The following is a 12,728-nucleotide window of genomic DNA, read 5'->3' as shown; positions in this document are numbered from 1 at the left end:
AGCAGCGAGACTGTTCAAGTTTTTTATTTTACTGTTTGCTTCGCGGTGAGAGGAATAATACATAATTCACCCCAAACAGATGCTAACGCATTTTTTACCGTGAAGGTGTGTGCGGAACAACCAATCAAACCTATGTTAGTTGACCAATCAGAACACAGTATGCTACCGAAAGGTGGGGTTTAAGGAAACTGAATCTTTTGAACAGCTTCACGCGAACCGTTTGGGGATCTCTGAGAATTGAGGTAATTTTAAAATGATATTTTGACAAAATGACAATGTTTTTTAACCTTGGATGGATTTAAACCTAATGTACAGGACTTATAAACAGTGATAGGAAGCTTAGAATTTTTATCTTACTGGCTCTTTAAGGGTTTCTGTTAGTATTAATCTAAACATGTTTCCATTAATCCCCACAGGTGAAGCCTCTCCTCCAGGTGACACGCCAAGAAGAGGAGATGAGCCTGAAGGACGAGGAGCTCCAAAGGGCTAAAGAATCTGCACAAAAATTTGAGATAGAGCTAAAAGACATTTCAGTGAAACACACACAGGTATGACGAAATCCTGACATTGTCTTCCTGCATTCAAAAGCAAGGAGGACAAACACTGAATATAAATGATATAATCCTTCCATCCGTAGCTTATGGATGAAAGGAACCAGCTCCAGGAGAAGCTGCAGGCTGAGACAGAGCTCTACGCTGAGGCAGAGGAAATGAGAGTACGGTTAGCTGCCAAGAAACAAGAACTTGAAGAGATCTTGCATGAGATGGAGGCCAGGTTGGAGGAGGAGGAGGATCGTGGTGCAGCCCTACAAATGGAAAAGAAGAAAATGCATGATCAGATCAAAGTATGTTTTCATTTAATGATTTTCATTCACAGGCAACAAACACTTTTTCAAATTCAGTCCTTATATCTATTTAAATGATGCTATTTAGTTCATGGCACTATCTTGTCTCTAAATGAACGTTCTCAGGATCTTGAGGAACATCTTGAGGAGGAAGAGGATGCTCGTCAGAAGTTGCAACTGGAGAAGGTTACCTGTGAAGCCAAGATCAAGAAGTTAGAGGATGATATCCTGGTGATGGACGACCAAAACAACAAATTACAGAAGGTTTCATTTCAACTTTTTTAAAGATGACGTATTTTGGTAACAATCAGAGAGTTCAATTTGAAGTGCTATATCTGCAGGAGAGGAAGCTTCTAGAAGAAAGGATAGCAGATTTTAGCTCAAACCTAGCTGAAGAAGAAGAAAAATCCAAAAACCTGACAAAGCTGAAGAATAAGCATGAGTCAATGATCTCCGAACTGGAGGGTTTGTCCATTATTTACTTCTGATACATGATGATAATGTTAGTTTGGAAATTCAGTTAATTCAGTCACAAGTTATCATATTTTTTTTTATAATCTGCAGTGCGCTTGAAAAAAGAGGAAAAGACTCGACAGGAGCTGGAAAAAGCCAAGAGAAAGTTAGAGGGTGAATCAAATGATCTTCAGGAGCAGATTGCTGACCTCCAAGCTCAGATTGCTGATCTGAAAGCCCAGCTGGCTAAAAAAGATGAGGAACTTCAGGCTGCGCTGGCAAGGTTAACAGATCTTTAATATAAAATGTAAAATGGATGATTTTTGACAAATATTTTAGAAAAGAAGCTAAATTGAAGATACTTTCGTGTCACAATTCACACAGAAACCTACAGTAACCTTTGTGATCTCTCTCCATTTCTGTTTCAGATTGGAGGATGAGACAGCTCAGAAAAACAATGCATTGAAGAAGATCAGAGAACTGGAGGGACACATCTCAGATCTTCAGGAGGACGTAGAATCAGAGCGGGCTGCCCGGAACAAGGCTGAAAAAACCAAGAGGGACTTGGGAGAAGAGCTCGAAGCTCTCAAATCAGAGCTGGAGGACACATTGGACACCACAGCTACTCAGCAGGAGCTCAGGTGTGTGTAGATACAAAGATCTACATTTTATTATGATGTGCATTGTACTGATTTAATATAGTAAACACTGAGAGAGGCTTTACTAGACACCTTTGACCTGATCGTCAGGATGCATATTTTTTAGGGCCAAACGTGAGCAGGAGGTCACACTTTTGAAGAAAGCCATGGAGGAGGAGAGCTGTGTCCATGAGGCTCAAGTGCAGGAGATGAGACAGAAACATACCCAAGCTTTGGAGGAGCTTACAGAGCAGCTGGAGCAGTCCAAGAGAGTAGGCAACCATATCCAGTATCAACGTTATTTCTGTTCATATGTTTAATTTTCTGAAGATCTCCAAGTGCTGATGTAAAATATATATGAAATTCTTCTTAGGTGAAGTCAAGCCTGGAGAAAGCCAAGCAAGCTCTGGAGAAGGAAACATCAGAGCTCCACGTGGAGATCCGTTCTCTTACTCAGAGCAAACAGGATGTGGAATACAAGAGGAAGAAGGTGGAAGGACAGCTTGCTGACCTGCAGTCTCGTTTCAATGACACCGAGAGGCAGAAAGCCGAGCTGGGGGATCGGGTTTCTAAAATCACTGTGAGTGATGGTGGATTATGTATTATTAGATATAATTATGCCACAGTTGGGAGAACCTACAACATGTTTGTTACTTCAAAAATCTTTGAGGAAACTGTATTTAACACGCAGTTCTTGCCCTGGCAGGTGGAACTAGAGAGTGTTACCAACCTTCTTAATGAAGCAGAGGGGAAGAACATAAAACTTAGCAAGGATGTGGCTAGCTTAACTTCTCAAGTTCAAGATACACAGGTTTGTGCAATGTTATGTAGTGTTCATTGATTTACAGCCTCAAAACAGAAGCATCATTTAGCAACGTGAACTGGATTTGAGTTGTTGGCCGACTTGCATTTTGACATTTTTAGGAGTTGCTGGCTGAAGAGACGAGACAAAAGCTCCAGTTCTCCACCAAACTACGTCAAATGGAGGATGACCGTAATGCCCTTCAGGAGCAGCTTGAGGAAGAATCGGAAGCAAAGAGGAATGTGGAGAGACATGTTTCCACACTGAACATTCAGGTAAGGTTAACAATAAGATGAATAATCTGTGATCTTGCAACATTAAAACCTTAATATTGACATCGTGACTATCCCTTGTGTCCACAGCTCTCGGACTACAAGAAGAAGCTGGAAGAGGTGTCGGGTAACGTAGAACTTTTAGAGGAAGGTAAGAAGCGGCTGCATAGAGACCTGGAGGCAGCTAATACTCAGTTTGAGGAGAAGGCAGCAGCCTATGACAAGCTTGAGAAGACCAAGAACAGACTGCAGCAGGAGCTTGAGGATACACTCATGGATTTGGACAACCAGAGACAGCTGGTGTCCAACCTTGAGAAGAAACAGAAGAAGTTTGATCAGGTTTCTGATGATTTCTCAAAATATTACACACTGGATCGATGAGTTTTGGATGTGGGTGTATCTTCACTTCTGCTGTTTCCTTTCAGATGCTTGCTGAAGAGAAGAGCATCTCTAATAAGTATGCAGATGAGCGAGATCGTGCAGAGGCTGAGGCCAGAGAGAAGGAGACCAAAACACTGTCTTTAGCTAGAGCTCTAGAAGAAGCCCAAGAAGCTCGTGGGGAGCTTGAAAGAGCCAATAAAGCCCTTCGTGCTGAAATGGAGGACTTGGTCAGCTCCAAAGATGATGTGGGCAAAAGCGTAAGTTCAAATAGTGTAGAGCAAACCACAAAAACAAAATGTCAATCATAAACAAACCTTCCATCAGGTCATTAAAGTCAGAAACATTTCACTAAAGTAATTTTCTAATTTTAGGTGCATGAGCTTGAGAAGTCCAAACGTGGCTTGGAGGCTCAGGTAGAAGAGATGAAGACTCAATTGGAAGAGCTGGAGGATGAATTACAAGCTGCAGAGGATGCCAAACTGCGTCTGGAAGTCAACATGCAGGCTCTGAAGGCCCAGTTTGAGCGAGATCTCCAGGGCAGAGATGAGCAAGGGGAGGAGAAGAAGAGGCAGTTGGTCAAGCAGGTGCAGTATTGCTTCTTCACTCAAACTGTGACATCCACAACCATGTGTATATATGGGTTACGATAAACATTTGAACTAATAGGTGCGTGAGCTGGAAACTGAACTTGAAGATGAGCGTAAGCAAAGAACTCTAATAGCTGCTTCCAAGAAGAAACTGGAGGGAGACATAAAAGACCTTGAGGGCCAGGTCGAGACATCTAACAAGGGACGTGAGGAGGCGATCAAGCAGCTCCGCAAGCTCCAGGTGAAAACAACATTTTATAACTGGATGAATTCACTGAACTCCAATTATAAATGTAATACTTTTAGTAATTGTGTTGGTGTGTTTTTATAACTTAGGCTCAAATGAAAGACTTTCAAAGAGAGCTTGATGAGGCTCAAGCTGCCAGGGAGGAAGTTTTATCCAGCGCCAAGGAGAATGAGAGGAAGGCCAAGACTCTAGAGGCTGAACTTCTACAGCTGCATGAGGTGAGGCTACTATCAATAACATACTGAGGCAGTTTGTCCCGAAAAGAGGTGTGTATGTATATTGTTTCCAAAATAGTACAATTCTGTCTTATATGAATTGGGTAAATTAGGACTCACAGAACCCCTATGGGTTCATGATGGAACTGCAGGGGTTTGATAGCGATAGAAATACAAATACAAATACAGGATTACGTTTACAATGTATTTTGAAAAATAAATTGATATAGATATTGTAATTGATATTTATGAAATGTATTATGTTTATAGGAATGCTTGCATTACCTAACCTAAACTCTTAAGTAATCTTAATTCTTAAAAGACTGAGTGCTTACTTGTCTCACCTTTATTAGTAAAGAATTCATTTAATTCTCTTAAAATGTAGGACTTGGCTGCAACTGAGAGGGCTAAAAAGCAAGCTGAAGCTGAGAGAGATGAATTGGCTGATGAGCTGGCCAGCCATGCATCTGGAAAGTGAGTATGACAAATAAAATATCATAGAAATATTTGTATCCTGCAGAATTCATTATAATCCTCTGATAGATTGACTTCCGTTGGAACATGTGGTTCACTGTTACAATTAATGGTAGACATAATTTATTATGACTGTTTGTATGGGAGTGTAGTATGTAAAATATCTCGCTTTAAGACATGCCAGCACAGCTTGTGTACCGCAAATTACAGCAAAAATGTGCTATAAGCTAATATGTGGTTTGACTGAACCTCAAAGGTCTGCACTGGCCGATGAGAAGAGACGGCTGGAAGCAAAGATCCAACAGCTGGAGGAAGAGCTGGAGGAGGAGCAGGGCAATATGGAGATGCTTAATGACAAGCTGAGGAAGAGTGCCCAGCAGGTACAGATTTTATATGGAGCCATGACCATTTGTGGCAAATATCAAGAAAATTCTAAAAGAATTTGATTTAAAACATATAAATCTCGTATTAAATTAAGGTATACAGTTTGTAGCCATAAAAACACTCATCAATGGAAATGGCATTACGGAGACAGAACTTTGTAATTTGTATGAAAACCATGTCATTTTCTCAAAAGTTTTCTCCATCCTTCAGGTTGACCAACTTACCAACGAGCTCCAGGCCGAACGCACCACATCCCAAAAGAACGAGAGTGCCCGACAGTTGATGGAGAGGCAGAATAAAGAGCTGAAAGCTAAACTCCAGGAGATGGAGAACCAAGTCAAATCCAAATTTAAGTCCTCCATCACTGCTCTTGAGGCCAAAGTGGCACAATTAGAGGAACAACTTGATCAGGAGAGCAGGCGAGTCTTTTACTATAGCAAAGGATTTCGATTCCCAAGGAGTGGCATGGGGGACCAGAAAAAAAAGATAACAGAAATTAAAAAAGATGTCACAAATCATATTATCCAAGAAATATTGCCCAAGTTTTTGCTAGATAAAAATATGCATTCATCCCTCCCTCATTCATACATAATTTGTTCATGTGTTTGTTCTTAGCTTGCTCGATGGTAGTGGAATAATTTTCTTTAAATCATTTTTAAAAATTGCTATACAAATTTAATTTCAAATGTCTCTTTTGTGTTGTGATACTACAGGTAGGTATAATTATTTTTTATAAGATTTTAATTTTAATTTTTAAAATATAAATGTTTTCCAGCTAATATTTAATAATTAATTTTAAACAAGTACAATAATAAACACAAAGCCCTTTTTATTAAAAAATTATAATGTTGAACTACTTTTATCATATAAAAATATTCACTTAATACTACACCAAATAAACCAATTCACGACTCATATACAAGTAAATACATTCATATTCTTTCAAAATACTTCTGTTTCAAATTAATTAATAAAACTTGCTATCCAAAAAAACAGTTTTAACATTAATAATAAGACATATTGCTGAGTGGCAAATCAGCATTAGAATGATTTCTGAAGGATTTTGTGATACTAAAGACTGGAGTAATGATATTAATCATATTTTATAGTATTTCTGTTTTTACTGTATTTTTTTTATCAAATAAATGCAGCTTTGGTTAGCATAAGAAATGTATTTTTATATATATATATATATATATATATATATATATATATATATATATTACTGACCTCAACATTTTGTATGGTAGATTATGCACTGTAGATCTCATAACAGCCAACTGAATAGTCAATAAAGCTTTTTAAAACACATGATTTTATGTCACAGAAGACGTGATGCTATCATTTCATCCTGTTTGATGGAGTTCGGTTGTGACAGATGTTTCTTTCTAATGCAGAGAAAAGCAGAACACAGCAAAGACGGTTCGCCAGAAGGATAAGAAACTAAAGGAGTTGATGACCCAAGTGGAAGATGAACGAAAACAAGCAGAACAATATAAAGACCAGGTAACCAATAAAGCAGCTACTCTTTCATACTCTTTCTGCTCTTTTTTCTATATTTCTCATACAAAGTTTAGGGATCATACCTAAATTCAGAAGGAAAGAGATCATGTAACTGACCATACTAAAATGTAGTTTGCACCTGGCCTGAGCAGTGTTTCTCTTTCACAGGCAGATAAGGCGAACACGCGTGTCAAACAGCTGAAGAGGCAGTTGGAAGAGAGCGAGGAGGAGTCCCAGCGAATCACTGCGGCCCGCAGGAAGCTTCAGAGAGAGCTGGACGAGGCCACAGAGACCAATGATGCCATGAGTCGTGAGGTCTCTTCCCTCAAGAGCAAACTCAGGTGCGCATAACGCTCCCAAGACCTGGTTCAGCACCCCAGAAAGTCCTGAAATCTTTGGGCAATAACTACTAGCTGCTAATAACTGGCTTTTGAGCTTTGAGCAAATTCTCAGCACTTGTTAACGCAGCCCAGATACCTTCCCTTTATAAACTGCAAACGGAAGATGGTCTATCTCTGTTGCAGAGGCAATCCTGAACCCACACAGTGACTAGGCAGGTACCTCTGTGCTCAAAAGTTGACACAGAAAATGTTCTTCTCACAAATATTTCCTTTCACTTGTCACACATATATTTCTTGCATGTGAGAGTGAAATTGATTACATAGACTTAGGTTTAGCACAAAAGGTATGCGTATTTTATACAAAAAAATCCTGTCAACATTTACTCATTTTAGTTTTGTTCATCTTCAAAACACAATTGATGACAATAATAAAAAAATAAAAAAACACTTATGTCCCTTCACTGAAGCTCAACCGAACTTGCTTGAAGAGTGACAAACATATTTATAAACTGAAATCAGTTCAATGTTTCTTCAGAAGACTTGGAATAAACCACTCAATTCATATAGTTTAATTACATTTTATAGCATGACAGAAACACTTTATTGACCAATCAACTTCCATGACCATAACTATCCATTTTAGACATAGTCTATATATTAGCTATTCAGTGTTTATCAGTGCTTCCATCATTAATGATTGCTCCACTAAATCCTAACTGAATATGCTTGATGGAGAGCTCATTCTTGCACAACTAGACTTCATTTTAATATTTATAATCTTATATTTGACAATATTTCCCTATTCCCTCTCAAAGCATGGTTCTGTTATCTGAACCAACCTCATTTAGCCTGTTTACAGTTCACAAATGACGTTTTAACGATGCCTTTAGCCTCTTACAAATCTGATGTCTATTGCTTTTCAATGTAAAGGATGCTTGTGGCTGAATTCTGGTGACATACTGTACACATTAGGATGCTGGTGTGATTTAAAGCTGTGTATTTCAGATGCACATTTGTACTGCGAGGACTCCACACCAATCATTCATCATTGAAACAAAAGCAGAAAGTTATTTGACTGTAGTTTTATCATGTATTTCATATTTCTCACTTTTATATTACTACGTTTTGGTATAGGATACTCTTAATAATACAGTGTTTCTCAAACTTGGGTCTTCGGCCAAACAGTGAGAAAGTGAGAATTATTTTTTTTTTAATTACAATTAGTGTGCCTTAAGGAACACAACATGCACCATCTTCCCATTGCTTACTTATAATGAGAAGTGCAACACAAAATACATATCTTTAAGGGCTCCCGGCAGTTTTTTTATGAAAAAAAGTTTTTTATTAAATAATCTTTTTTTATTACATGGTGAAATATTACAAAAATAAAAGAAATGTTTTATTTTGTTTTATTTCTTTGTTTTTAATTATTTATTTTTTCAATTAAATAATTGGCCAAATTATGCAGCCCTACAAACAAGAACCTGGTATTTTTTTACAATCATATTTTTGCACAATTTTTTTACTGAAAAGTTTTAATTGTTATTATTTATCCAAACTGTGCAGCCCAAGGTAACATTGTCGTCTGACAGTAAAAGAGGTCTCTGGTTTGTGTCCCAGCTGAGCGAGGATGCCAGGAGGAAGAATGCCAAATTGAACATGTTGGGAAAATTTTTCCATACAATTGCTGATTGGTAAATCACACTTCAGGATTGTGACTACTAGTTCACTTAAAGTTCTGCAATGAATTTTTTTATTAACTTCACTTAAAATGTCTTATTTATTGTAGGCTTTGCAAACAGTTTGGGATTATGGAAGGTTTCTTTAGTTTAAAATGGTTTTAAAAATTAAGATCCTATTTAAGGGCTAACACAAATGTACCAGGTACCAAGCAACCTGCAGGGAGAGTCTATGTGATTTTATGCTAAGATCTGTTATATCGTTTCAGACGAGGCAACGAGCCATCATCTTTCAGCAGTACACCGAGGCGCACAGGTGGTGGCAGACGGGGAATGATTGACAGCTCTGACACTGCAGAGGATGATGCGGACATGCAGGGTGACTACAATGGAACCAGATCTAATGAATAGATGCCTCTCACCATAAAGACCTTCTTATCAAAGAACTACAATTCAATTTTACAATGGTCATTATTTAGATCATAATCATGTTTTGTTTGACTGCAACAAAGCACTGCTGTTTGGCCAGTCATGATTTTATAGTTTATTATTATTATTATTATTATTATTTCATTTACAACAACCCTCAATTTTTATTTTGTGGCTGCAGATCTGCTCATATTCCAGTAAAGAATCATGAGACCTGCTAGACCTAGTATTTGCCCTCACTCAGGTCTTGGGTAAAAGACATCTGTCGTTAAATGGCTGTTCACTGTTTTTTAGTGCATAACTGTCCCTAAATATACTGCACTTTCTCATTTATTTGGTATATATTCCTATATTACATACAGCTTGGACATTTTCTGATAAAATTTGTGGAGCAATTCTGGAGGACACTCCATTATTATTATTAGATTATTATTATTTTTTGTAGTTTTTTTTTTTTTTTTTTGCTACACCAATAACTAGTGTGTCATGATGTCAAGTTTACTTAATTTTCATTCCCATAGATACACCAAGTAAATGTGATTAAGATGTAGTAGACAGCCGCCTCAAGAAAGTGTCCTAAATATAAATTTTATCAGTGAAGGTGTGTCATGCCAGAAACATATTTATAAAACTTGCAAAACATTACTTCCTTTTTATACAGTCAGGTGCCTTGGAAATCTCTGTAATTTTCTAAAGTGTTCCTTCTGAATGTTTAGTATTATATAAAACAAGACTTTTTTTTACAGACAAATACTGTGGAATTAATTTCATTCTCCTACAAATATTTTAATATTTTAAATGAACACACTAAAAGCAATTTAAATCTAACCTGTCAAATAGATGTCTATTGACAGAAAATGCCTGTAAGAGAACTTTGAAGTTATATATATAATTTTATTTTTCCATTTATTTCACTTTTTCACAATTTACAGTATGTTGGGAATGGCATGTCTTTGGATTTATTCACTTTATCTATTCATTTGTGAAACCACATGCACATGAAATAAAGTCTGGGGAAAAAAACACTTTTTGTGTCTTTAAATCATTTTTACATGGTAATATGCAAATCAAAATAATTAGTTTGGTGAGACCCAGACAGCAAGCAGTTTCGGCCCAGAACCGGCCCACACTCATGGATTTCACGTGGGCCGGATCTGGGCCAACCCTATGTTGGTGTCTGGGGATTTTTCATCTTAAAGCACGCAATCAATCCTTAAGAACCCCTTTAAATAAAACTAACTAAAACAAGTTTAAATGATTTGTTTGTATTTGTTTATTTGGAACAAAAATAAAATCATTACTTGCACGCCAAAAAGCATGCTCAAAAGCAGTAAAGGTGTTTTTCAAAACACGATTAGATTTGATTACGATTAATGATGCATCAATGCATCACAATGATGTCATACATCCTGTACGTATATTAGGGGTGGGAATCTTCAGGCACTTCAGGATCCGATTCCGATTCTGGGAGTCATGATCCAATTCCAGAATTCTTCTTGATCTACATTTTTTCCCCAATTAATTCTTCTGCTGTGCAAACACATCTTTACAACTTTACATCCTAATCAAAATTGCAGTTATATGCGTTTTGTTTATAGTTGGAATCTCTATGTCAGTACTGTCATCATTTAAAAAATAGGGGTGTGAATCTTTTCAAAATTAAATTCAATTACGATTATCATTATCAGCTCAATATCACGATGCGTCACATTCTCAGTTTTCAATATTACTGCACATGGCAAAATTTTCATATAGCCTACATTTTTTATCAATTTATTTTGCGCTAAATTAACATTTTATTATTATTTTTATATAAGCACAGCAGGTTCAATTCAATTCAAGTTTATTTGTATTGCGCTTTTTACGGTACAAATCATTACAAAGCAACTTTACAGAAAATTACGTTTCTATGATATTTAGTAGTAGCTTATAAGTGGTGACTGTCAGTTTGTGTGCATATGACAGGATTTTTCAGAAAAAATAATACAAGACAAAACAAAGTAAAATGAATTAGTTTAACCCAAGATAAACAATAAGAATGTGCATTTGATCAGATGCAACCACAGTCAAGAGATGCATTATTCGTCTGCTTGGCGAAAGAGATGAGTTTTTAATCCAGATTTAAACAGAGAGAGGATGTCTGAAACCGAACATTATCAGGAAGGCTATTCCAGACTTTGGGAGCCAAGTGTGAAAAAGCTCTACCTCCTTTAGTGGATTTTGCTGTCCTAGGATCTACCAAAAGGGAGCGTGATGGATTGTAACATGACAGAAGACTAGTTAGGTACGCAGGAGCTAAACCATTTAGGGCCTTATAGGTAAGTAATGATAATTTGTAACTGATACGGAACTTAATAGGTAGCCAGTACAGAGACTGTAAAATTGGGGTAATATAATCATATTTTCTTGACCTCGTAAGGACTCTAGCTGCTGCATTTTGGACTACCTGTAGCTTGTTTATTGACGAAGCAGGACAACCACCTAGAAGTGCATTACAATAGTCCAGTCTAGAGGTCATGAATGCATCAACTAACTTTTCTGCATCAGAAACAGGTAACATGTTTCGTAGCTTGGCAATGTTTCTAAGATGGAAGAATGCAGTTTTGGGAAATATGATTTTCAAAAGACAAGTTGCTGTCTAATATAACATTTTTGACAGTAGAGGAAGTAACAGTACATTCATCTAGTTGCAAATTGTAGTCTACAAGATTCTGTGTACTGTTTTTTGGTCCAATAATTAATATCTCTGTCTTATCCGAATTTAATAGGAGAAAAGTATTGGTCATCCAAACTTTTACATTTTTAACACAGCTTAGATAATTTAGAAGTTTCATCTGGTCTCGTTGAGATATAAGGCTGAGTATCATAAGCATAACAGTGGAAACTAATCCCGTATTTTCTAATAATATTACCAAGGGGCAACATGTATATTAAAAATAGAAAGGGACCAAGGATGAATACTTGTGGCACTCCATATTTTACTGGTGATAAATGAGATGACTCCCCATTTAAATAAACAAAATGGTAGCAATCCAGACAGGTAGGATCTAAACCATCTTAGAGCCTGCCCTTGAATACCTGTACAGTTTTGTAATCTATCTATGAGTATGTCATGATCTATGGTGTCGAACGCAGCACTAAGATCAAATAAAATTAGAAATCAGATGCAGCCTTGTTCTGACGCAAGGAGCAGGTCATTTGTAATTTTAACAAGAGCAGTTTCTGTGCTATGGTGGGGCCTGAAACCTGACTGAAATTCTCCATACAGATCTTTTTTTTTTTTTCTTTTTGAAGGAAGGAGCTCAATTGAGCAGACACAACTTTTTCTAAAATTTTAGACATAAATGGAAAATTTGAAATAGGCCTATAATTTGCCAGTTCACTAGGGTCTAGTTTTGGTTTCTTAATAAGAGACTTGATAACCGCCAGATTAAATTGTTTTGGGATGTGACCTAAAGATAACGACGAGTTAATAATAT

General features: G+C 37.0%; 1 protein-coding gene across 2 annotated transcripts in view; it reads left to right on the top strand.

The window, feature by feature from the left end:
• LOC128016113 (myosin-11) overlaps positions 1-10,274 on the top strand; it is a 31,247-nt gene extending 20,973 nt beyond the window's left edge. For both annotated transcript variants that reach the window (XM_052600507.1, XM_052600505.1), the window contains 21 exons: positions 417-548; positions 638-844; positions 971-1,108; positions 1,186-1,309; positions 1,409-1,580; positions 1,726-1,938; positions 2,063-2,207; positions 2,309-2,515; positions 2,642-2,746; positions 2,860-3,012; positions 3,100-3,348; positions 3,435-3,647; positions 3,762-3,974; positions 4,057-4,218; positions 4,314-4,442; positions 4,825-4,913; positions 5,170-5,293; positions 5,508-5,716; positions 6,695-6,803; positions 6,969-7,141; positions 9,090-10,274. In XM_052600507.1, the coding sequence (XP_052456467.1) occupies positions 417-548; positions 638-844; positions 971-1,108; positions 1,186-1,309; positions 1,409-1,580; positions 1,726-1,938; positions 2,063-2,207; positions 2,309-2,515; positions 2,642-2,746; positions 2,860-3,012; positions 3,100-3,348; positions 3,435-3,647; positions 3,762-3,974; positions 4,057-4,218; positions 4,314-4,442; positions 4,825-4,913; positions 5,170-5,293; positions 5,508-5,716; positions 6,695-6,803; positions 6,969-7,141; positions 9,090-9,231 (3,408 nt within the window). In that variant the 3' untranslated portion in view covers positions 9,232-10,274. The remainder of the gene's footprint in view (positions 1-416; positions 549-637; positions 845-970; positions 1,109-1,185; positions 1,310-1,408; positions 1,581-1,725; positions 1,939-2,062; positions 2,208-2,308; positions 2,516-2,641; positions 2,747-2,859; positions 3,013-3,099; positions 3,349-3,434; positions 3,648-3,761; positions 3,975-4,056; positions 4,219-4,313; positions 4,443-4,824; positions 4,914-5,169; positions 5,294-5,507; positions 5,717-6,694; positions 6,804-6,968; positions 7,142-9,089) is intronic.
• Positions 10,275-12,728: the final 2,454 nt, after the last annotated feature.

The sequence above is a fragment of the Carassius gibelio genome, chromosome A6, assembly GCF_023724105.1.
Source record: "Carassius gibelio isolate Cgi1373 ecotype wild population from Czech Republic chromosome A6, carGib1.2-hapl.c, whole genome shotgun sequence".
In the NCBI taxonomy this organism is placed as follows: Eukaryota; Metazoa; Chordata; class Actinopteri; order Cypriniformes; family Cyprinidae; genus Carassius; species Carassius gibelio.
The sequence above is the reverse complement of the archived record's forward strand: the minus strand, read 5'-3'. Positions and strand labels throughout refer to the sequence as shown.